Source organism: Marmota marmota, unplaced genomic scaffold, assembly GCF_001458135.2.
Source record: "Marmota marmota marmota unplaced genomic scaffold, marMar, whole genome shotgun sequence".
Taxonomy (NCBI): domain Eukaryota; kingdom Metazoa; phylum Chordata; class Mammalia; order Rodentia; family Sciuridae; genus Marmota; species Marmota marmota.
In genome coordinates this window covers 29,895,238-29,917,691 of record NW_025999932.1, presented here as the reverse complement: position 1 = coordinate 29,917,691, position 22,454 = coordinate 29,895,238, and the positions used below count along the sequence as shown (strand labels likewise).

The following is a 22,454-nucleotide window of genomic DNA, read 5'->3' as shown; positions in this document are numbered from 1 at the left end:
GGGGAGGGGGAGGGTGGAGGATGGGAAAGGCAGCGGAGCACAACAGACACTAGTATGGCAATATGTAAATCAATGGATGTGTAACTGATGTGATTCTGCAATCTGTGTATGGGGTGAAGGTGGGAGTTCATAACCCACTTGAATCAAAGTGTGGAATATGATATGTCAAGAAATTTGTAATGTTTTGAACAACCCACAATAAAAAATTAAAAATAAAAAACTATAGTGAATCATCAACAGCACAAAAGTAATTAAATTCTACTTTTTCTCCAACCAACCTGCTACTATTCAGTTTTCAGAGCTCTTAAATAGCTGTTCCATAGATTCTAATCATATAAGGTTTTATTCTTGTATTGAGTGGGAAAAATATAATAGACTGCTTATTCTCTTACTCTTAATTGCAACTGAAATTTTTAATTCCCACTAATTTAAATGAAATTCCAAACTAAGATGATCCAATAGCCTCTCCCACAAATAATCCTCCTGTGTCCCTATCTTTATCTCAACATGTTAATGGGACTTATTCAATGTGGCCTGATATTGGCAGATGACAAAGGAAATATCACCAGTTAGAATTAAAATTAACACTATTATAGAACAACATCCCCAATATTCTTCACATCTTTTACAATGAAAAATTATAACACTGACCAAAAATCTCTGTAACCCACTAATTTTACAAGCTAAGAAACCAAGTATACCAAAGATAATCTTAGTTATTATCAAATTCTAAGTATTATTCCTTTTTTCTTGTCTACACAGAAGACCATATTTCCTAGCTCCTTTACTCATGTGACTAAATCAACAGAATGAGAACAGAAATCTCTTATGAGCAACAAAAGTGAAAAGCATAAGCATAATTCTCTCATCCTTCTCTGCCCTATTACAAGGAATGCTATTTTGAAAAATAAGAGTGAGATCCAAAACCCTAGATTGCTAAGTGAACTACATATAGTCAATAAGCAATATATAAATCTCTATCGTGTAAAGTCAAAAGTTTCAGGATTAATTTGATCTCACATAGCAAACGTGTACACTAATGCATATTTCAGATTTCGTTACACTATCCTGTACTTACCTAATATCTAATTCTTATTTATCTTTCACATAAGATATTCCAGTACATATGATCCAGAATAGACAGAAACACCACATTCTTTTAAGTTCTCATACAGAACAGCACCTTGCCTATTCCAAAGTAGAAGCTATCCACAATGCCCCTAGACCAAATAAATTGACAAATTCACACACTTAATCACAGTTGACTATGACTGACACTGCAAACAGGATTATATTACAATAGCTCAATACCCATAATAAATGATGATAGGCTATCCCTCCAGAACCAGAAAACTGAGAGAGCCTCTTCTGAACAAGGCCTATTCAGAGTTCCTGTACTGAATTTTCCTGGTTATATTAAGGCTGTTATCTTCCTTTCCAATGAGAAGGAAGCAAGTATTTAGGGCATATTAATGCAGATTCATGAGAACAAACAAGACTCATTTGCTTATAGTTTTGCCCCATAATTTCCTAATAGCTTGTTTGCCTCTAACTACTTTCAGTAGCTATGGCTGCAAAAATGGGGTGCAGATTCAGTACCCATCCTCCACACCAAAATACTAAAGCTTTAATGCCTAACATATTAAATATAAAATCTTACTTACTCTTCCTTCTCTGCATTACATTACAATTACTCACTGCCCCATATCAACTACACTATTCTAGTTATACAAAAATTGACATGATAAAAACTAAAAATGTCTCATAAAAATTCTTGTTCCATAAATCTTCATTTCACCTTTATGTAAATGGATTAAAGTCTGTAAGTTTACTTGGGCAAATTTCCTTGGTTATACTATTTCTTCTTATATGAGGCAAAAGAAAGTCTCATTTTGCTTTCATTTTCATTCTGTATATTCTATCCAAGTTTCTGGGGGTTAATCCTCTCTAAAGTATATAACCTTGCTTCTCATAAATGTCTATATTCTGGTTGCAATACTGATGAACATCATGACTTCTTTTAAGGTTCTGAAGTTGTTTGTGATCTTACACAATCACGAAAACAAGAAATTCTTGCCTCCTATTAAAAATAAGGTTCATCTTCAAACTGCTATCACGTGATATAAAAAAATATTCCCTATTTTTGAACAGTTGACACACAAGAAGAAAAAAAAACTTGATGCAATGGAAAGAAAATATTATGCGTAGTACTGGTATGCTCCAAATTTTTTCTTGCATGTCTGAAGCATATTGTCATTCCTGTGTATTTGCCAGATGTGTTACGGATGCAAGCAAGATAAAAAAGAAGCTTTCATTTCAGCATGTTATTTTGATGATATTTTACATAACTTAATATCATGTACAACTACCTTTTGCTACTGGTAACAATTTGTAGCAGTTGTTTAAAAATTCATTTGCAGACAGAAAGCCATAATAATATTAATTGTAACTCATGGTTTGTCCATAGTAGTAGTCAATTTCCCTTCCAAATACAATACTTTAAAACTGATATATGAAAACACAACATTTGTACATATCATTGGGAAAACCATGTAATGTTTTCAATACATCTATACATTTCATAATGTTTAAATCAGGCAAAACATTTCTGTCTCCTCAAACATCATCTCTTTATGGTAAAAACATTCAAAATCCTTTCTTCTATCTTTTTCAAACATACAATATAGTATCACTATTCACTGTCACCCTACTATGCAATACCACACCAGAACGTCTTACTCCTATTTCGTTGTACTTTAGGGCACACCCACTAATTTTGTGATGAGTAGCCTTCTCCAACAGGAGTCTCTAAAGTTTCATCATAAAAAAATCAGGCAACAACTTGGGAAGAAAATATTGTAAAATATGTACTTAATATTTTAAAAAACTATTAAATAAGGTTCATCTTCAAACTGCTATTATGTGATATAAAAAAAATCTTCTCTATTTTTGAAGAGTTGACACACAAGAAGAAGAGAAAACTGGATGCAATGGAAAGAAAATATTATGCGCAGTACTGGTATGCTCCAAATTTTTTCTTCCATGCCTGAAGCATATTGTCATTCCTGTGTATTTGCCAGATGTGTAACGGATGCAAGCACAATTAAAAAAAAAAAAAAAAAAACTTTCACTTCTTCTAGAAAACCATTAATAAATGCTCAGATTAAACTAATTTTCAGGAATAAATATTCAAAAAAAAATGTGATTTCAAGATGCTAAGTCTATTCATCCACAATGTCAATAAAAATCTTTACAAAACAGATTCAGAGTTTTTTTTCAAAATTGAACTACTTTATATACTTCATTTGTAATTTATCTTTATTAATGGGAAAGTTTTAAGGAACTCTGAATCTGTTTTTTAAAGATTTTTATTGACATTGTGGATAAACAGACTTAGCATCATGCTGTATACATGTAATAAGAATTGTAATGCATTCTGCTCTCATTTTTTAAATCAATAAAAAATAAAAATGAAGTAGTTCAAATTCAATAATATTTTCATCAAAAATATCACAGAAAATGCTAAAATAAAAATAACGAAATCTATGATTTGTATAGAAATCAAATTCTAGTAAGCATATGTCAATACTCTCCTGAGATACAAAGTCACCAGAAAAACAGATCTTCTGCTATCAGCCAATGAATTATTGAGGGTTAAGTGCATGAGACTTTCTTCTGTGTCTCCAGCAGAAATCTATCTGCAAGGCATTTATGTACGTGTTTGTTTGTGTGTGTGTGTGTGTGTGTGTATTTGTTCAACATTTCATATCATAAGTTCACTTTCAAGGCAGTCTTTTTCAAAGATTCCTTTTATAAGGAGCCCTATTTATGAATCTGAATGATCAATGTGAGGATCTGCCATCTGATACTGGATCCTCATCAAAGCTAGACAGAGACATGCTTGGAAGGGACTATGTATCTAGTCTCTTTACTACTGAATAAAATTCTAAAGGCACCAAGTCCCATATCTCCTAGCACGACTATAAAAGATATTTGTCACCAACTGCATACATGTATATAATATTTATCTTCCACATTCATCTCACAAGAAATAGTCAGTGCTAAATTGATTACCTGTGGTTTCCTGACTACTCATCCTAGCCTACTAGAATTTCTTATATTCTTAAATCTGCTTAACAATCAGGCCTTCAACTATACTAAAGATGTTAGTTAGTGTTCTTGGATTTCAAAATTGCAAGACATACATACTGAATACGCAAACTGCTTTGAGTCAACTTTACTTTCAAAAAGGATAATATCTACCTAACCTGCATACTTCTTCCAGCTGAGCCTTATGCCCTGCCTTCCAATTTTAGCTTCAGCTATCTTGTAACAATAACTACAGAGTACAGATTTAAAGGCAGAGATTTTGCTGATAACCCGTGCGAGGAAGGCATTAACCTTAATTTTCCATCACATCAATAAGACCACATTCAAGCTACCTATTACTGTAAAAAAAGTAAAATCAAAGTGATCCTTCCATATTTCTAAATATTGGGTAACCCAAGAGAGATCCTTAATAATGTCACCTGAAATAATAAGTATGATAGTTGGACTACAGGGCCAAAACTTATATGCACGTTCTGGATATGAAACTAACCAAATTTTTAAAACGAATTTATAAGCTACCTAACCCCTAAGAAAATAATTCAAAGATACCTCCTCTACATCAGGAAACCAGTGAAAGGGACCATTTACTTGTTCTGAAAACTGTACAGTATAGACAGAAACAATAGTCTATCCCCATACAAAAAGGTGTACTCCAATGTAGTCATTACAGATTACTTCAACTTTTTAATAAAGGATCAGTACAACTGATGCTATAGAAAATTTATAACTCTAGACATGCAGCATGTACTGACTCTCCTGTAGGAAGAATGCATAAAACAATAATAAATTTCACTTAATAATAAATTAAGTGAAATGAATTCATTATTGTTTGTATAGAGTTATATAGAGTTCATCAATTTGTCAAAGAAGTCAAAATTTTGGAAAACATTTTAGAATAGGTTGATAATGTTATACTAACTATTGTTCTAGGGTTCTATTCACATTCTTGTGTTTTGAATATTTTTCTATATGTATTACATTACTTTACTCTTACTTTCACTAGTAAATTCAAGAGAATGCACATACACTGTTGTGAATTCTACTAGCTGTTACCTAAAAGATTTGTAAAAGTATTCCTTTTTTCCCATACCTGATTTTATATCAGAATCATCTCAAAGAAAACAAAATTTCCTTCTTAAAATTAACAGGTGATAAACTATATGTTTATGATAAACATAAACTATATGTTTATCATAAACAATATGTTTATGATACATATAGAAATTTAAATTTCTATATGTATCATAAACCATATTATTAGCTTTCTTCCATAAAGACACAATTTAGTAAAAAGGAGTTGTCTGACAAAGAAGTAAAGGCTCCTTGAACTTTACATTATAATTTCCCTAGGTTTAAGACAGAATAGTTAAACGTATTCTATTTTTCACTCCTTAAATTATTTTGCACACTAAATTCAATATAAATTTTATTTCATTCTAGTTAAATCTCACTGAACAAATTATTTTCTCCTCTAATTCTTATAGCATATATGCATAAAATGAATTTTTATGTCCCACATTTCATATCAAAGATGATTTCATCATTGCCAAGATAGTAAAATTTTTAACAAAGACAATCAAAATATGACTATTCAGTTCTAGTGTTACATCATTTCTGAAAAATATTTAAAAGTACGGGAAACATGAATGAATAAGCTATAGCCTGATAAAATATTTTCAATGATTTTCAAAATAAAAGTATTAATTATATTCTATATACCAAAGAGGGAAACCATAATTACAAACAGGTATTGACATCTTTTGTCTAGTAGAAGCAATCATGTATCGTTTTTAAATCAGTGGGATTAAATGACATTACAGAATTTTAATAGTGTATATGTAATAGGCACTTTTTCCTGAATTAAAAATCAGAAAATATGGTTAGTCATTTTTATGTCTTCTGAAAAATAAAATTAAGGTAGACAATAAATTATTTAAATTTTCCAGGTAATTTTGTTGCTTTACATATGACAATAGTTCTAATCATAACTACAACAAAATATTTAACTATTAAGGGAGTTAATTAATAATTAAGGGGCTGCACAATTCAAGTTAATTATTGGAATAACTTTGGTTAGCAACATAGTTTTAAGAAAGAGAATCATGATTTAAATTCTGTATATAAATTAATGAGTCATAAATTTTCACATGACAAGAGGACCCTTAATTTAACAGGATCATTGACATAAATACTTTCAATCTTTCAGGATGAGAATTCTGCCCAATACTTTATTAAACTTTACATTATAAATATTGAGTATCTGTGATTTTGAGAAAGTTATTCAATTTATTTCTTCCTTGTCATTAGCATAATTAGATAACACAATTAAAATACTTAAAATATTTTTATTGCCCTATAATTTATTCAGTTATATTTACATATTTTCAGAAACAATGCACTGCTGACATCACACAGTAATATTTGTTTGCCATTTTTTAAACATTTACTAAATTGGTAATGAAACTATCTTTGAAATGAAACAAATATAATAGCAGGTACTCAATAAATGTCTTTTACTACTAGAACTTGACTAGAGAGTATATAACAGAAAAGGATTTGAGTCAACGATACACTTACCCATTGCACCACTCTAATAAGACTTTCTGTCAGTATACAAAATCAATGTATTCAAAAATCAATTTATACCTTGGTCCCAGAAAATGTATATTTTTTCAAAGCAAAGTTCCCATATGTCACACCATGCTGAATGTTTGTTTTATTTTATATTGCCTATAGAATGTAACTATGTATGTTATTAAAATAAAAATTATCCTAGGTAAGGATATGCTATTTGCAATCAATATATATAATCACCCAACTCAAAGGAAAATGAAATTACTATTTAATTTATTGAGTCATTGCCAGACAAAATATAAAAGATATAATGTCATTTCAGATTTGAAATTAAGTTTCTTCAATTATTTATTAATCATTTGTTTGACTTTTCATTATTAAATAAATATCAAATATTTAGTGAAAGGCATTTTAATTTATTGATCTCCATACTAAGAGGATTGAGTGGAATTAACTATTTCAATATAAAACAAGACTAGTCCCTAAGGAAGGACAAAACATCCAAATAGCCTTGGACATTTTGGAGATTTAATCAAGATGATCGAAACTAAATCTAAATAGGATGAAGTCACAACAGTACTATACTTTGGCCTAAGTTACTTGATGAAAATAGATCACATAAAAAATACTGTTTTGCCACAAGTTATTTGACTCAGTTTAATAACATTCATCTACTAATTAGTTTCTATATAATAATAAAGGCTATATACTTTTACTTAAAGGCAATAAATAATATTATTTAAGAAGATTTAAATTCTACAGGGAAGCTAAGTTCAATAACCAATTACGTTGAAATCATCTAAAACCTTTCTAGGCTTCTATGACTTTATGTTGACTTCCATACTTGAGTTAACACATACTTCAATTCTAAGCCATTACATCTAGAAAATGTGGATGGTTTAAAACCAGTTATACAAGTCCTATTTAATAAAAAATAAGTGATTCTTCAATGTAAACAGTATCATCATTAGAAAGAAGACTCAGAATGAGCACTACACTGCTGGGTATATAGCTCAGTTGGTAGAGTGCTTGCCTTACATGCACAAGGCCCTGGGATTGATCCCCAGCACCCAAAAAAATTAAACAAACAAACAAAAACAAAACAAAACAAACAAACAAAAAAAACAAGAGCATTACAGCTACTTATTTCTTAAGGATTGGTGATAAGTAATATTTTAAATGTAAACCTACAGTATTTAGATAGAACCTTGTAGGATCACTTATCTCACTGTCATCATAATAATTAAAATCAGAATGTACTTAGTGCTTCCTGTATGTGATCTATATATTTTATTGCACTTAGTATAAACAGTTCTTTACGTCACTACTATTCCAGTTATGCAATGGTCAAAATTAAGGTACAAACAATTTAAAAAAATTCTTTAATAATCAACATTAAGCTCTGGATTTGAACCCAAATAGTCTCACTTGGAAGTCCATGTATAGAGTAACAACTATAATATGTAGGATTCAAAGCAATTCAAAGCCACAAAAATTCTCCTGCACATATAAAACCCATCCTCAGAGGATCCAGAAAACAAGATCACTACCTTTCAATAAATTATTTTACTTATAAATCTCCTATATTTACTAAAACGTCATCAAAGTTGATAGATATGGTACACTTGTGCCAAGAAAGGTAAGGTTTATGGAAACAGTAGGCTGTTTCATTAAAAAGAACTTCTTAATGGGTGAGGGTGTAATTCAGGGAAAGAGTGCTTGCCTCACATGCAGGAGGCCATGGATTCAATTCCTAGTACCTTAAAAAAAAAAACAACAAAAAAAAAACTACTTACTAAAATGCATGGAAAATAAAATGCTTCAGCTTGAAACAGAGAAGGCAGAGTAAAATTATTTTAGAGCTTCACTCAATTTCTCCAAAGAGTAAGTGAAAATTGAACAATATTGCAAAGTTCTATCATGTATTTATTATGCAAAGAAGGGTATGTTGTTGAATTTTCTCTGGAAGATTTAAAAACTTCAAAGTGATTCTCATCCACCTAGAACAATTCAATATTGACTAAAAATAAGATGGTACATCTACTTCAAGGTTGCATTTATCTTTATCTCTATAAATTGATGATATAAGCATAAAACACAAAATTCTATAAACCCTTGCATGGTTAAGAATCTATATTCTTTTTTGAAAAAAATAAACCTTGTTAGTTGTAGATGGACACACTATCTTTATTTCTTTTATTTAATTAATTATTTTTGTGTGGTGCTGAGGATCCAACCCAGTGCCTCACACATGGTAAGCAAGCACTCTACTACTGGGCTACAACCTCAGCCAAAGAATTTGTATTCTTCAAATGGAGAAATCTCACTTACCAACTTGCTTTCTTTTATATTATTTATTAATGTAATTATTTTGGAGCACTAGAGATTGAACCTAGGGCCTCAAGCAGAGGAGGCAAGTGTTCTACCACTGAGTTACATCCCTAGCCCTCACAATTTGTTTTTAACATTTTTAAAAATGAATGACTCTGTCACTGATGCACATACTTTTCTATACTGGCCCTTTTCAAGCCTTGAAATAACAAAAGAGTACATGACTCATACACACAATTTTCCACAAAAGAGTAAACCTTTTGCCCAGCTATCAAGGGTCATAAAAGAATGAAAAACTAATAGATAAGAACTCAAAATATCATGTAACTATATTATAAAGCAGCTTAGAATTGGATATGGATTATTACTAAAAAGAGAGTGATACCATTCCTATTATACATAGTAGATATAAATTAAGAACATAATACACATTACTGAAAATTTTGAAATTAGAAATTAATTGTAAGGAAATAAGGCAAATGATCAAAAGGAACTGAAAGCAAACAAATCTAACAAAACCACTATGCTAATTCCTTTCACTGTCTTCTATCTCCTTGATGAAATAAATTCAATTTAAGTATCAAAATATAATATAAATACCAAAGTGAGCTTTGAAGATGAGTAGTAAAAAAAACAAAACAAAACTATGGATCCTGGATGAACAGACTAGATTACCTTTTGAATATGATTTCAAAACTAAGATTTTATAATAGTTCTTCATGAAGAAATAAATTCCTGTGATAACTTATTTATACAATTTCAAACTGTATAATCTTTCTAAACTTTCTCTTCCCTAAGCAACAAAATCTAATTCAGGTTAAAAAATTAATATGTATTTCATATTAATTCATAAATAATATATAAATTACAAATAATTTTCTCTAATTTATCTTCATAGCACTTACTATCTTTTTTTGAGTTATTGATCATAATGTATCCTGGTTCACCTACATTAAAAATAGCAAAATATTTTGAATATAAATCCAGAACTATAAATTAAAGTTTTATTTTTCCATTATACTGATCTGCCTCCCAATGAAATTATTTAAGATCACATAGCAAAGTAGTATTGCAGCAGGATATAACCTCAGGATTCTCATTCAAAGCTGTTAAATTCCAAAACGCCAGCCTTTACACTATTTGAGGTAAAACAAAACATGACCAACCCACAGATGGGAGCTGAATATCGTAAATGCACTGGTCATATTTGTATTCATTTACATTTCAGATTATACTTTACACAAAGACCGTCCCAATAGAGGAACAATATTATTAGCAAAACTAAAATAGAATGTCATTAACAGGTAAATTAGTTAATATAAGAAATTCATGTATTACATTTCTTGGATCTTGAATTTTTCCTATAGCTTCATTCATTCGTTTATTCCATCAATTAAAAATTGGATGTGTGTGTGTGTGCACGTGCACATGCACGTGAGTGTACATACTAGTAAGCATTCCTAAATTACTTTTAGAATACTATTTAATGTTTTCTATAAAATTTGTCCTTTAAAATCCAAAAGCATATTGTAAATAGTCAAAATCACTGTCATAATTTATATTTAATGTCATATATATATACACAAATTCTAACATATGAAATTAAATTAGAATTTGATGGAAAAGGTACTTTTCATTTTATAAGAGATTCTCAAAAATTTTTAAAAAGAATAAAAAGACTAGAAAAAAAATGAAGATAATTGAAGATAACCTAATGTCAATTAATACTGTACTAATTTTAGGTAATGATAACAGCATTATAAAATAACATCATTCTTTAAGATATAAATTATGTAATAACTTATAAATTAGTATAAAATAGTATTTTGAGGAATAAACTTGGTCTTAGCAATTTTCTACAATCTGAGAAGGAAAACTCTGAGCATGTACAATGGATGAGGTTAGAGGTGAGAATTTTCCTCAACATAACTAATAATCATTATGCTACACCTAATAAGAATTTTTTTTTACCCTCAAGGAAGATATTCCTTTATGGTAATCAGAATCTGTTATATATTTTTATATTGTGGAAATAGATATCTTCCTTAATTCTAAACAAATTTTTACTACTATGTCAAAGACAAAATCTGAGTATACAACGCAATGAGGATACAATGTAAATCTAAGTGTGTAAAACATACCGGCAGCTGTACACAGAAAACTTACCAGACAGTTGTTTCCACTTGACTGTCATTGAGCTGCCGATTATCCAGTTGGGCAAAAAGTGGAAAAAGGACTTGAATCCCTCCAATTGAATGAATTGCACTATGAATTGAATGTGTTACTATTGCTTTCACATCCTACATGCAAAAACAAAAATGTTTATTAAACTTCTATGGCATAATTTTCATCACTGTTTCTTTCTTCCAAATAACTTTCTTTACAAGAGAATTAAACAATAAAGTTTGACATTTTAAGAACCCTCAATTATATAGTTTTGATACTCATACACATATAAAGTAAGAAATTTGAGATACTTTTGCTAATAATTTTTAAATGTGAAATCTTATGTTGAGATATATTTACACAGAAAACATAAAGTTAAAATCAAATGTTATTTTAGAATAACAGATATTGCTAATGGAGTTAAAGACATTCAGGTAAATTTTATGCTAGAGAGTAATACATTCTTAAAGTATATTTTGATATCTAACAAATATACATTCAGGTAATCAACAGATATTATTTCATAGGACACAGAGATTCAAGATAACAGAACAGATTTCAAAGTAAGGAGACAAGATCAAGGTAAAGTATTTTGTCAAAACCAAGAAAAAAGTACAGAATCTGAAAACAGAAACAGAAATGGTAGGTTTATAGATAAGCAATGTTTAATGTATAAAGATACCATCAATGCTGATAAGAACATGAAAATTAAGCTACCATTCACCCACCTGGAGCATTAGAGCATGTGGGGAATGCACAAAAATTGATGCATTTTCCTTTGGTGATGATTCCAGGCATAGCTGAGCATCAGTAGCCTTAGCATTATATGTAAAGGCAATACTACTTGCAAGTTTTCCATCATATAAAACCTGTTTATGGTGTTCTGCCAAATGAATATCACTCTCTGATTTAAACTTGAAAGTACTCTGAAAAAAAAATTTTTTTAAGTAAATACTCCTTTAAAGGTAACACAGTAAAATTCTGAAATTTTAGAGCAGAGAAAAAACTATAATAATAAACAATTATTGATTTATTAAATTAAAATGCTGACTGACACTAATTATCTTTTTGTTATTAAGAAAATCATTTAACTAACATGGTCCAAACTACCTTACTCTAATATTAATGTTGAGGTTAAACCAAATGTTTAAAACTCAAGTTCTGGTGGAAAGTAACCAGATATGCATATAAGTGGGCTAGATGGGGACCTACTCAAACCAGAGAGAAAAGGGATCTAAAAGTGGCCCCTGATCAAGTCAGTCATTGTACAATATTGCCAGTTCTCCCATATTTTTCAAGAGAAATATGAAATCAGAATTTTTATATAAAATCACCTAATTTTTAAATTCAATTCAAATACTTTAAAACACTGCAGATCAAATATATCAGACTAACCTCAGGGAGTTTTCTACTACATAAAGTACTCTGAAAAAAAATTTTTTTAAAAAGTAAATACTCATTTAAAAGTAACATAGTAAAATTCTGAAATTTTAGAGCAGAGAAAAAAACTACAATAATAAAAATTTGTTTTGGGCTTTCCATGTGTCTGGCATTAGATAGTGGTGCTACTTATTTTCTTATCCTCACTTCATTTCAATGAAAGTTTAAGTTTTATTATGACTCTAGTGAGTCATTCTAACTTAAACCTGAATATAAACTGTAAATTATGAGACATGTGCCAAAAAATTTGTATATATTTAGCTATGGAAGTTAATTTTTATATTTTCCACATAAAAATGCTTAGATATTTCAATATTATAATAAATAAAACTGTACTATTGGAATCAGACCTTTGTTCTTCACTCAATCAAATGCAATGTAAAAATTTACTTTTCACTTCAAAGTAAAGTTCCTTTTTTTTAACTCATCAATTCACAGTCCCTTAACTATAGATAACAGGTTTAAAATATGTTCTCATTTAAAATAAAGATTCTGTTTTTTTGTTTCTTTTCAGATATACTGACAGTAGAGTATATTTTGACATATTATACATACATGAAGTATAACTTATTCTAATTAGGATCACATTCTTGTGATTGTACATTATATGGAGTTACACTGATTCATATATGAACATAAAAAGTTATATCCAATTCTTTTTATTATCTTTCCTATTCTCATTCCTCCTTCTTCCCTTCATTCCCCTCTGTTAAATCAAATGAACTTCTTCTTTTTCAATAGGCATTTTTTTAATTTTATTTTTTATTCTAATTTGTTATATATGACAGCAGGATGCACTACAATTCATATTACACATATAGAACACAGTTTTTCATATCTCTAGTTGCATACAAAGTATATTCACACCATTCATGTCTTCATACGTGTACTTAGGGTAATGATGTCCATCTCATTCCACCATCTTTTTTACACCCCATGCCCCCTCCATTCCCCTCCATCCCCTTTGCCCTGTCTAGAGTTCGTCTAATCTTCCCATGCTTCCCCTCAAACCCCACTATGAATCAGCCTCCTTATATCAGAGAAAATATTTGACATTTGGTTTTAGAGGATTAGCTAACTTCACTTAGCATTATATTCTCTAACTCCGCCAATTTTCCTGCAAATGTCATGGTTTTATTCTCTTTTATTGCTGAGTGATATTCCATTGTGTATGTATACCCCATTTTCTTTATCCATTCATCTACTGACAGGCATCTATGTTGGTTCCATGGTTCTGCTATTGTGAATTGTGTTGCAATAAACATTAATGTGGCTATGTACATATAGTATACTGTTTTTAAGTCCTTTGCATATACACCAAGGAATGGAATCACTGGGTCAAATGGTAGTTCTATTCCAAGTTTTCCAAGGAATCTCCATATTGCTTTCCATATTGGCTGCACTATTTTGCAGTCCCACCAGCAGTGTATGAGTGTGCCTTCCCCACATCCTCGCCAATACTTATTGTTTTTTGTATTCTTGATAGATGCCATTCTGACTAAAATAAGATGAAATCTTAGAGTAGTTTTGATTTGCATTTCTCTAATTGCTGGAGATGTTGAACATTTTTTCGTATATTTGTTAATTGATTGTATATCACCTTCTAAGAAGTGCCTGTTCAGTTCCTTGGCCCATTTATTGATTGGGTTATTTGTTATTTTGGTGTTTAGCTTTTTGAGTTCTTCATTTACCCTAGACATTAATGCTCTATCTGATGTGCAACTGGTTAAAATTTGCTCCCAAGCTGTAGGCTCTCTATTCACCTCAATGATTGTTTCTTTTGCTGAGAAGAAGCTTTTTATTTTGAATCCATCCCATTTATTAATTCTTGATTTTAATTCTTGTGCTACAGGAGACTTCTTAAGGAAGTAGGGGCCTAATCTGATATGACAGAGATTGGGGCCAACTTTTTCTTCTATTAGAGGCAGGGTCTCTGGTTTAATTCCTAGGTCCTTGATCCACTTTGAGTTGAGTTTTGTGCATGGTGAGAGATAGGGGTTTATCTATTCTTCCCTACACAACTCTCTTATTGTGTGTTAGCATCCACATATCAGAGAGAACATTTATTTGGCTTTTGGTTTGAGTGATTGGCTTAATTCACTTAGCATTAGTCATTAAATCCATAAACTTACTGGTGAATGGCAAAATATCTGAATAATATTTCATTGTTTATAATATGCCACATTTTCTTAAATCCAGTCACCTGTTTATGGGCATCTAGGTTGCTTCCATAGTTTAGCTATTGTGAATGGAGCTGCTATAAACATTGTGTCACTGTTGTATGCTGATTTTAACATGGGTATATACCAAGGAATGGGATAACTGGGTCCAACAGTTGTTCTGTTCCAAGTTTTCTGAGAAATCTCCACACTGCTTTCCAGATTGGTCACACCAATTTGCAGTTCCACCAGAAATGTATGAGTAAATCTCCCCCCAACACCCACAAACTTGCCCACGTTTATTGTTACTTATATTCTTTATAATGGCCATTCTGACTTGAGTGTGATGGAAACTCAGTGTAGTTTTAATATGCATTTCTTTAATAGCTAGAGATGTTGAACATTTTTTCTTATATTTGTTGATCATTTGTATTTTTTCTTCTGTGAAGTGCCTGTTCAGTTACTGTATCCATTTATTGACTGGAATATTTGTAGGATTTTTTTTTGGTATTAAGTTTTTTGAGTTCTTTTTATATCCTGGAGATTAATGTTCTATCTGGGGTGCAGGTTAACAGATTTTTTTCCCATTCTATAAAATCTCTTCACATTAAAGATTCAATGTTTGTCCCTAATGTATATTACAATAGAAAATGGAGGAAAAAAGAAAATTTCTAAAAAATAATATGAGTGAAATTACGTATTAGGTAGTAATATTGCCAATAAATCCTGTCTGATCTGCCTTCTTTACTAGCTGCCTTGGTATTATAAAACAACATTATAACATACATTTCATTTATAACATCATGAATGTTCAGAAGGTTTAATATTTATGCTTCTAACTCAATCATTTTAAGCTAAAATTCAAATATTTTAAGCCATTGTACAAGACTGATCAGAGACATTATTTTAAAGGAGAACATTAGTTAATTTGTGAAAATAAATTCATTTAATTTAAAGAACTTGGGGGAAAATACATAGGAAATTAACAACACATAAAGAAGTCAACTAAGAAACAGAAAAGAAACTGCCAATTGTTAAATGAATCGAGGGCAAAACTGGAGTTAAATCAAATTGATCATAGCTCTCCTTACATAGATGATATTGTACTAAGAAAAAACATGTGTAAATACTGGAAATAGAGTAACATATGCTCCAGTTAGTAAAGCACTTGAAATTTATACAACAGACTAAGAAAAGACTTAAGATTATATTAAAAAGAGTTACACTGGGTCTGCATATTCCAGAACTCCTGGATATGGTCTCCACTACTTTTCCCATTGTTTTGTTGTGGTCAGTGCCAGTGGAAAATATCCAAAGTTACACTAGGAATTCTGGATTACAAACCTAAATCAGGATAAGGCAGGTCTATGCTAAAATTATACCTAATAAAATATTACCTATTTTGTGGGCACTGACTTTGACAACACTCCTAAAGCTCAGGAAATAAAACCAAGAATCAATAAGTGGAATACCATCAAATTAAAAAGCTTCTGCACAGAAAAGAAAACAATGAAAGTAAAAAGAAAACTTAGGGTATAAGAAAGTAATTTTATCAGCTATTTCTGTGACAGGGGATTAATATCCAGAATATATAAAGAACTCAAAAAACTCAATGCCAATATTAATAATAATAATAATAGCAACAACAAAAACAGCCCAATCAATAAATGGGCAAAAGAACTAAACAGAAATTTTTCAAAAAAAGAAACACAAATGGCCAAAAAATACATGAAAAAATGTTTAACATCTCTAACAATCAGAGAAATAAAAATCAAAACAACATTAAGATTTTGTGTTATTCTAGTCAAAATGGCAATTACCAAGAATACAAAGAATAATAAATGCTAGCAAGGATTTGGGAAAAAAGGTACACTCACACATTGTTGGAGGAACTGCAAATGACTAAAACCACTTTGGAAAGCCACATGGAGACTCCTCCAAAAACTAGGAATGGAACCACCAGATGATTAAGCTTTCCCACTCCTGGGTATTTTTCAATAAGAACTAAAATGAGCATATTATAGCTCTATAGCCACTACAATGTTTATAGCGGCACAATTCACAATAGCCAAATAATGGAATCAGCCCAGATGCCGATCAACAGATGAAGCAATCAAGAAAATGTGATATATAAATATAATGAAATTTTACTCAGCCTAAATATGGCATCTGCCAGTAAATAGATAGGAATGGAGAATAAGTGAAGTAAGCCAGACTCAGGAAAACAAGAGTGAAATGTTTTCTCTCATATGTGGAAGCCCAAGAAAAATAAGGGAAAGAAGGCAGTGGAAGAGGGAATTGAATAGCATAAAGATGTGGAGTAGAAGTAGGAGGATGAGAGGGAGGAAAGAAAGACGGGAAAGTAATAAGGAATAGATCTGATGTTATAAAATGGATCTAATGAATCATGTTACCTACACAAATGTATGTACTAAAGGGAATATATCCTTTATGTGAATGTATGAAGTACCAATCGAAAATACATAAATAGAGGGCTGAGGATATAGCTCAGTTGGTAGAGTGCTTGCCTTGCATACACAAAGCCCTGGGTTCAATTCCCAGCACCACCAAAAAATAAATGCATACATAAATAAGTAAATGGGTAAAAATGAGATCAGTAAAGAAGAGAACAAAGTGGAGGGGAATGGGGATTGAAATAAAATTCCTTTTATGCATGATTTTGTCAAAAGGAACCCAAATACTATGTATAATTAAAATGTTCAAATAAAAAACAAAATTACCTTTGAAGCATGTACCCAAGTTTCTGATTATTTTGATGCTCCACTTTTAAAATATAATGAGATAAAGACTCATTAAATAGGACCTAGTCACCTAAATAAGAATGAATTACTTATTGTAAATATGAGAAAATGTGCCAGAATGTTGCTTAACTCAACAAAACTAAGTTGAACTGCTACAAGAGCAGGAGCATTTTTACTTTGCAGTACTCATCTCTAGAAAACTCACTAATGACAACAACATAGCCATTTTTCTGTTGGACTTATATAAAAATTATGTATACATGACAATACCTATTACTCTCCCCATAACACTATAAGTGTTGCTGATATAACATGGTAATGTCAATGCAGTAGTCAATGAATCAAATTTCCTGATATATAACTGAGAGACTGGAGCTATTTGTGGATTGTGCAGCAATCTTCCCTTCAAAATAACAATAAATAATCCATCTTGAGTCATTACAGAAGAAAAAATTCCAATCCTAAGATCTGCATTTCTAAACCAATCACAAAAATACATAATACAATCAATTCACTCTCCTGCTACAAATTGTTTGATTATTCCACTTGACTGGAAAATAAGATCCAAATTCATTACTTTGATATTCAAAGCCTTTGCTAATTTAAGTTTAAACTATAATCATCCTTACATTTCACTATACATTATTAACTGTACTGTATGTTCCACCATCAAGCCACGCCTATCCTGGGTCACTTCATACACATATCTTATACTCCATTGCTTCTATCCTTTCAATCATGTCCCATGTCTCAAATACTAACATCACCTCCTGATCACCTTTTGAAATCTATTTTCTGAGAACCCTAAAAAACCTCCTTCTCTATGAAGATTTACTAAATCTTCTATGGCTGAAATTAATCATCCTTGCACAAAATTTTTATAGTATTTTAATTATATTTCCTTTCTGTTACACATATCAACTTTTAATTATAAATATTTAGGATTGTAATTATATTCTCATAAAGAGAGGATGAGCTTAATCATTTTTAATCCCTAAAGCTTAGAACACTTCCTTGAATATAATAAATATTCAATACATTGTTGAATTTTATTCGATTCCATGCCCTGTAATCATTATTACTACCTGTAACAAACAAGACTGTACAGAGGAATAAAGATTATAGTCACAAGCATGACAATAAACGACAAAAGATTAGCATAGGAAATTTTGGTACATGAAATAAAATCATTACTTCAACACAGTGGAAAATGATTAAAAAAAATCTAAAGAAGTTAACATAATGGCATATATCAGATTAGCAAAAGTGCCAAGAACTTACCCTATAATTACTGCAATATTGCAAATATTAAACAAAAGAAACACATCACTAATACCAACTCATATCCAAAAAAACAATTTAACATAATGGCACTATTACTAAGCAAATACATATCAAATTCAGTCATTACTTGAAAATATATAGAAATTCCATGGGACAGATTTTTTTAAGTTACGCAAAGATTTTTGAACATGCATGCAGTTCCATGCAAGAATAGGTATGTTAGTAATTTGGAAATTATAAAAATTAAATTGCAAAATCAAACAATATTATATTAAGATAAAAGATATAATTTATAAAGATGATTTAATTAGAAAACTGTGAAAAATTACATACAGAATGAAGGAAAATCTTGCAGTTTCTGTCTGGTTACTCCACTTATTTTTCAATAATTACAGAGCATTGTGGATGTGAACACAAACCTACTACTACCAGTGGTCCCCAATAACTGTGCAGCTACCGGAATTTCTCTTCTACTACTGGTAATACAAGCATTTTCCTAGGATTTATGACGTTTCACACTGCACCTATGAGGTTCAGTCCCTTGGCAAAAAACCCTCACAAAGACATCCAACCCCAACAGTTCAATTCTCTACCATACCCTGCTGCTTCAGTAGCTTGAATTCTCACCTCAACTTCCTCTGTTGAGAAAAACCACCTTGCTGTGCTAGATATACAACACTTTGGACCTCAATAAAAATACTGGACCCAGGCAGAGAGCCAAAATGTATATGAGGCTCATCTTAAATGTTTTCTTGCTCTCAGGGATCTCAGACCTGAGATGTATTTTGACAAATGTCTCAAAAGAGACTGTTTCATGCATTTTCCAAGTTTTATAATTATTTACAATGGTGGAGGTGGGACACAGACAGTACCCCAAACTCCATTGTAGCAAAAATCAGAAGTCAAGCTGAGTATTTGTAAAATACAAACATACGAGCCCCATATGCCTACAATCCCAGCAATTCAGGAGGCTAAGGCAGGAGAATTGCAAGTTTGAGACTAGCCTCAAAAACTCAGAGATACACTGTCCCAAAAATAAATAAATGAAGAGGACTAAGGACATAATTGGGTGGTAAAGCATCCCTTGGTACAATGCCTAGAACCACAAAAAAAGAAAAAGAAAAGTTAAAAAAGAAAGTGTGTAATTGGATACCAAGTTTAAGAACTTTTGTTTTTTGTAAATTCTACTTATCATCCTCCTAGGGGAAAAAAGGGAGACCAATTAAAGGGTACCAATGAATCAATAATAATTTTTTAAAAAAACAGCATTATCAGCTGTATGAATTCGAGAGGTAATTGAGAGAATCAGAATCTTACCTAATGGAGGAATCAAAAAAAAAAATCAATTAATCTGGAAGACTTCCAAAACAAACTTAACAGCTAAAAGCTATGTTTTCTATGAAACATTTCCTAGTTCCTACAATGACAAGCCTCCTCCACAATCTCATAGGACTTAATCTTCAACGATTATATCAGGATTCGAAGTACAATCAACTTTCTCTTAGGTTTTTCCTAAGACTTTCTCTTTTTTGTGAGTATAAGCTCCTTAAAGATAATTTATAGTCTTTTATAATGGCTGTGATAGTCTTCTATACATAGGCATGCTCTAATAAATGCCCTCAGAATGATAAAAAGGCATGAAAAGACTCATCCTAATAGAATCATTTTGTTTTTTTCTCCAGTCATTTTTAAACTACATTTTCTTATTGAGGGAAAATTCAAAGTTTAGAACAAAATTTCCTAATCCTAACTCTTAAGATTAAAATATACTATTCTATTTCATCAACCAAATAATTGGTTGATGTGAAAAAAAGAGCAACCATTAATTATGAAAATAAAAATTAAAAAATGTTCTTTTCCCCACTCTTTCAAATAATAAAATATTTTGAGTCAAATAACTGAATGTCTTCTATTAATAATGATGTCTATATTTTTAAATTCAATGAATTTAATCGAAAAATATTGTCCTTTATATCTGCAGATATTACTCCTATAAAATGCTACAGATATCATTGTTCGTTGTCTCCTAGTTACCATCTTTCAAAAACAATTTGTCTTAAGTATTTGACCCACATACACACTGTTTTTTCTTTTTTCTGATGGGGAAAGTAGTTTTTAAGAACGCAGCACATGAGGCAGACCTGCGACTGACCGGCAGAACAGGTCAGCGGCCCGCCGGCTTGGTAGACAGATCACCCCAATTGGAGGAGGGGCAGAGCCGCCGCCCGCACCTGCAAGGTAGGCAAACCTGCGACCAACCAGGAGAACAGGCCCAGGGGCCCGCCAGCATGGTAGACACATTACCCCAATTGGAGGAAGGGCCCAGCTGCCGCCCGCAAGGTAGGCAGACCGCGCGTCCCGGAGAAGGGGCCCAGCGGCCCGCCGGAATAGATGAAAGATCACCCTAATTAGAGGAGGGGCACAGCCGCCGCCTGCGCCTGCAAGGTAGGCAGACCTGCAACCTGGAGAACAGGCCCAGGGGCCCGCCAGCGTGGTAGACAGATCACCCCTATTGGAGGAGGAGCCCAGCCATTGCCCGCAAGGTAGGCAGACCACGCGACCCGGAGAAGGGGACCAGCGGCCCGCCGGCGTGATAGAGAGATCACCCCAATTGGAGGAGGAGCACAGCCGCCGCCCACCCCTGCAAGGGAGATTTTGCAACTATACAAGAGCAATATAAATATATAGGGGGAAAATTCAATAACACAACAGTTTCACCAAGCAGAAAGAAACTCGAGCAGTATGAAAAGACAAGGAAAGAAAGGACCACAAGCAATGCAGGTCAACTCAAATTTAGAAGAGGTAATATCTGCAGTAGATGGAATGTCAGATAAAGAATTCAAGATTTACATGCTTCAGATGATCTGGAGTCTCAAGGAAGACATTAGACAGCAAAATCAGACAATGAAACATCACTTCAACAATGAATTACATAAACAAATCCACGAAGCAAAAGATCAACTATTCAGGCAGATAGTTTATAAAAAACACACAAACAGAAATCCTGGAAATGCAGGAAGCAATAAACCAAATTAAAAACTCAAATGAGAATACTACCAGGAGAGTAGAACACTTAGAAGATAGAACATCAGACAATGAAGACAACTTGAAAAGAACACAGACAGCTCAGCGAGACTGTTAAGAAACCATGAGCAGAACATCCAAGAAATATGGGATAACATAAAGAGACCAAACTTAAGACTCATTGGGATACAGGAAGGAATAGAGGTCCAAACCAAAGGAATGAGCAATCTGTTCAACGAAATAATACGAGCAAACTTCCCAGACTGGAAGAATGAGACAGAATCCCAAATCCTAGAAGCCTACAGGACGCCGAATGTGCAAAATCATAAGAGATCTACACCTAGACATATTATAATGAAGATGCCCAACATACAGAATAAAGAGAGAATTTTAAAAGCTATAAGAGAAAGGAAGCAGATTACAATTAGGGGTAAACCAATCAGGATAACAGCTGATCTTTCAACACAGACTCTGAAAGCTAGAAGATCCTGGAACAATGTATTTCAAACGCTGAAAGAAAATGGGTTCCAACCAAGAATTGTGTATCAAGCGAAATTAAGCTTCAGGATGGAAGAGGAAATTAAAACCTTTCACGATAAACAAA

The 22,454-nt window shown here is 31.8% G+C and overlaps 1 protein-coding gene across 13 annotated transcripts in view; it reads right to left on the bottom strand.

Annotated features, from left to right (window-relative positions):
- The window catches only part of Nbea (neurobeachin), a 646,499-nt gene that overhangs the window by 511,571 nt on the left and 112,474 nt on the right, over window positions 1-22,454 (bottom strand). For 12 of the 13 annotated variants that reach the window (XM_048800828.1, XM_048800832.1, XM_048800829.1 and 9 more), the window contains exons 9-10: window positions 11,910-12,107; window positions 11,182-11,315 (exon numbers count right to left, since the gene is read on the bottom strand). In XM_048800828.1, the coding sequence (XP_048656785.1) occupies window positions 11,182-11,315; window positions 11,910-12,107 (332 nt within the window). Of the gene's footprint in view, window positions 1-11,181; window positions 11,316-11,909; window positions 12,108-22,454 lie in introns of those variants that run through there. The other variant, XM_048800834.1, reaches the window with a different exon arrangement.